This window comes from Mizuhopecten yessoensis, unplaced genomic scaffold, assembly GCF_002113885.1.
Source record: "Mizuhopecten yessoensis strain PY_sf001 unplaced genomic scaffold, ASM211388v2 scaffold603, whole genome shotgun sequence".
Lineage (NCBI taxonomy): Eukaryota > Metazoa > Mollusca > Bivalvia > Pectinida > Pectinidae > Mizuhopecten > Mizuhopecten yessoensis.
In genome coordinates this window covers 129,050-133,880 of record NW_018403629.1, presented here as the reverse complement: position 1 = coordinate 133,880, position 4,831 = coordinate 129,050, and the positions used below count along the sequence as shown (strand labels likewise).

The 4,831-nt window shown below is 37.7% G+C and overlaps 1 protein-coding gene across 1 annotated transcript in view; it reads left to right on the top strand.

Annotated features, from left to right (window-relative positions):
* The first annotated feature begins 79 nt into the window (after window positions 1-79).
* Window positions 80-4,831, top strand: part of LOC110450968 — a 37,492-nt gene continuing 32,740 nt past the window's right edge. The window contains exons 1-3 of the mRNA XM_021498787.1: window positions 80-373; window positions 1,162-1,184; window positions 1,792-2,405. Of these exons, the coding sequence (XP_021354462.1) occupies window positions 80-373; window positions 1,162-1,184; window positions 1,792-2,405 (931 nt within the window). The remainder of the gene's footprint in view (window positions 374-1,161; window positions 1,185-1,791; window positions 2,406-4,831) is intronic.

Below are 4,831 nucleotides of genomic sequence, written 5' to 3'. Positions count from 1 at the left end.
GATTTCTGACCAGAAATGTAGAGTAAATCACATATACATGCAATGCTAGACACAGCTGGTGACGGAGTATGGCCTCACGATGCAGGTAAGCGTGGTAGTAGTGTTGGTGACGGAGTATGGCCTCACGATTCAGGTAAGCGTGGTAGTAGTGTTGGTGACGGAGTATGGCCTCACGATTCAGGTAAGCGTGGTAGTAGTGTTGGTGACGGAGTATGGCCTCACGATCCAGGTAAGCGTGGTAGTAGTGTTGGTGACGGAGTATGGCCTCACGATTCAGGTAAGCGTGGTAGTAGTGTTGGTGACGGAGTATGGCCTCACGATTCAGGTAAGCGTGGTAGTAGTGTTGGTGACGGAGTATGGCCTCACGATCCAGGTAAGCGTGATAGTAGTGTTGGTGGCGACGTGTAGGTAAGCTTGACAGTGGCGGTGAAGGAACGACCAAATTTACAAGTACGCTGTGACTAAATTGATGTTGAAAGCATACAAATGATGATTATATATTGAGAATACAAAGCCTTTCTAACCACATGATAAATAACTCCAGGACGATAGCTGGTGACGTATGTTGCACCTTCTCAAACGATACCTAGGGAAGTTCGCTGGAACGCTTGTATCAGGATGTACTGGGTAAGGATGATATTAGTTCAATTTCAAAATATATTCAAATTATCTTTTTGGAATATGTACCGATATTTATTGGACGTTTAAATGTTATTATTGTCAGTATTTACTTTCGCTTGTCTCTGCATTTCTTGTAGATTCTTATTTTTCTAATATTGCTTAATTCTTACTTCTAGTTGACATTTACAAATACCAGGATACTCACAAATCTAAAGGATTAGAGCGAGCATCGTTGTGCTGAATACATAACACTTTTTAATTATCATTGGCACTTGAGAGATATCAATATCTTAAGACATTATCTGAATTAATTGCAAGCATTCTCGAATCTTGGTGTTTACCATCGTCGGATACCCACGGTTGACTTCGCTTCGGTACTCACTTATCGTGATGGGTGTTTACATAATGATGAACGCAGGCAATCACTTGCCTCTATGTTAGATTATAAGACTTGTAGCTAGCTATGTAGGTGATTAAATTTTAGTTCAAGATGTTTCCAATGATTGCCTAAACTAATTTTTAAGTCTTTACTTGTTGTAGCCTGTATGTACAAGAATCAAACGGTCTGTAGCCAAATGAATGTTTCCTATGATATCTAATTTACATATTTTTTGTGTATGCCCTCTTGTTCTAGATGTTGAATCTTGATCAAAGATGCCAGCAGTAACTTCGTTGTCGTGAAAAATATTCAAAATTGTATAGACGTTAATGATACCACCCCTCATTCTTCGGTAGGCCAGTGTTGGGAATCCTTACCACCTTAAGACGGTCGCTGTAGGAAAGATACTTCAGCCTATGTATTAATGATTGTTTTAATTGAACGAGGTTTTTTTTCTTGCAGTGTATAAACAGGAGGGTCAGAAAACAACTTACCAAAGGATAACTGTTTGGGATCTTAATGGTGCTCGTTTATTTCATTTTCTGTGATCTACTTGATGAACCATTGACGGCACAAGGCCTTTTGAAGTTTTCACAACAAGATAAACAAAACATACCGAAACCATTCTTGGTCAGAGAGGTGACGAGTAAGCAGCACACTGCGAAAAGCACCGTTATCATTGTGATAAGTAAAGTGTCTAATTATCTACAACAAGAAACTATACGCAAAACATGATGGAAATCAACAATGCAAATGGAATATAATTTCAGTCTGTATTTTCTCATCGGCAGAGACGTAGCTTATAACCAGGACGACGACAGAGAGGTCCATGACGATACTATACAGGTGGACGTCATTAAGAACTATTACCATCTAACCGACAAAACCGTGGCAGCCTTTAACTGGGTGACACATTTCTGCCGTGAAGCAAGTTACTTTTTCAAAGTCGACGATGATGTATACCTAGACCTGGACGCTCTTAGAGTACTACAAAACAAGGCGGACTATCTCCCAAATGATGTCATACTTGGTTCCTGTTTCAACAAACGCTCTCCTCACAGAATTTCCACCAAGTGGAAAGTTTCCTACGAGGAATATCCCTTTAAAACCTATCCGCCATATTGTTCCGGTCCCGCGTATGCCATGACGCTACCAACGGCTTTAAAGATACACCAGGAGATGAGAACTACGCGGTCAATTAAACTAGAAGACATTTATATCGCAATCATTGTTTACAGGTTGGGAATGTCGGTAAAAAGTGAAGATGATTTTGTTTATGATGTAAACCCTTTTATGTTTGATTACTGGCTACTTAAAGATTTCTATATCCGATGTCATAAGGTTATACATTATATAACACCCGACACTGTCCAAGAATTATGGGATAAAAAGGACACGATAGGCAGTAATAAAAATGACTGTTCTTCGTGGGGGAAAGCAAAATATTTATTATCCTACTTTTTGTAAATTTAAGGTTTAATATGCATTTTGAATTTGTACAATTTGTTTTGTCCTGCAAATATTATAACACTATATGACATGACAATAACAAATACGCATGCTACATTTTGCATTTTATACCATGAATGTAATAGGTAACAACCACTCTATCTATGGTTTCTTTGCAAACCTCAAACCATCACCGTTCTTTTCTTTTTCATTTCTTTTATTCTTGTTTCTGTTATCATGTTAAATAATCATATTCTTTAACCATATCTGTTATGTAAACATGTCTTTTAGAAGTTTTAATAAACAATTACTAATTTTCCAATGTTATATATAAACTTAAGTTTGTTGCATTATATTTATGAAACAAGTTTTTACAGCTTATACGTATCACTCTTGTTGGCCCGGATCTAAGCGGGCGGGGAGAAACCCGGAGTACCCGGAGAAAACACACGTGATCGGGCAGGTGACCCCATTCCTCTTCACGTCCGATCGGTGAACCGAACCCCGGCCGCCTTAATGAAAGGCAAGTGCGCTATCCACTGCGCCACCCGACCACCATGTTTTGCTATCAATAGAAATTACCTGACGTAACAACAAGGTGGCTACAGTTCATACAGTATATAATTTATTTGGCTAACAGAACAATCCGCATCATGCGGTCTCAAGTCAGAAAATAATTCATACGTGTTGAAAAATACCTCCTAATTAAACAGGATAACTTGTTTTATTCCGTACAATACCACACTTCCTACCTAAATAAAGGGACATTTTCGTTCTCTCATTTGAGAGACGAACGCCGATACAAATAAGTGTCTGTGAACAATTCACAGAGAATAAGGAGTGGTAACAAAACAGTAATTCGAATCTAAGTTCGGAAAAGTAGGACACAATATAAAACAAGAACATATTTACATGGGGACTCCTAAAAAAAATCGAGGGAATAAGACCAGTTGTTCCGGAAGGATAAGCGTTTTATACTTCATTGACGAAATTAGCCATGTACATCTAGGTCAAATTCAACTGATTTCAAGTCCTCACATCGAAACTAGGGTTGTTACAACAAGAAACAGCAATGCACCCTAAATGAGCATAAATAAAAACAATGATCCGCGACCATCATATCACACACATTATAGCCTATTTCCAATTGTACATCATAATGCCGGCCATAAAACTTGTCCGTAGTCTTCATATGTTTGATAGAGTTTAACGACCTTTCAACAACTCATTTAACGACGTGCACATGATTGGAAACCCTGTGTTGAAAGTTGTTAATTAGCAGTTGACATCAATCATTTAGTTCTTGCGTACGAATCAACTGCGACCTGTAAACACCGTAGAAATCCCTTGCATATTTACGAAATATACGTCGGGAGGAAATGGAATGAGCGAATTTCTGTAAATGATATTTTGTAAAGTTCTAAACAAAATCCAGCAGACAGTTGGCTTACCACTGAGCACAAGTCCTTTAATTTCACATCCAGATATATCGACGATGTGTTGCATTAAAGAAATTACGAATACAATTGGCATTTTAGTTTTTTCAAAGGGACGTATGTATGATATGACCTTCGATGTTTTTTGTTTTGCCTATTTGGGCATTTTCTCGCTTTGTGGACGTGAGATTAGTACATGGCGGGTACCGTCAATGAAGCAAAAGCGCTCACCACTAGGGAACCAAAGTCTTATGACCTACAGCTAAATCTTCATTTATTCATATTGTACCATTGTTTAATCAAATTTGAGTTCAAATTACGATTTTGCTCATAATTCAGTATTTTCTTGTTTATTTTATTTTACTTTATTATTTGTAATGACTAGAAATATATTTACCACGCGTTCACCCCCTCCCTTTTTAGAAATCAATGACACTATAGACTCTTATATCGATCTTTACATTTAACATGTCAATCATAGAGACGGCTTCCTATTAAAATGTATGGTTATCGAATTTCCTGTATTGAACTTGACATTTCTTGGTAGTAGCATCTCCAACTTATCGTTTTACTTGTCGCAGTAGATTCATGGACTTGCCCGTACCACAATTTCCGTAATAGATGTCTGATAGATATGTTTTAGGACAAACTTAAAACACATGGTTCGGAGAGACACAGATTGATGAAAACTATATGCAAGAATTATGGGCAACATCATGACCTTTTTGTGAAAATTTCGACGATTTTATTATGATTATTAGTTTGTCTTGCATTGGGCAAACATTTACCAGGTCTTCATCAGCAACGACGGGTTACAGTTTTCATTATTCCCAAATCAGACATAGAACAGCAGTTTAGTTACCTAATTATTAGTTGAATGAGGAACAGTCAAAATTGTTGTTTGGAGATACCTAGGACGAATTGAAGAACGACCAAGGGCAACACT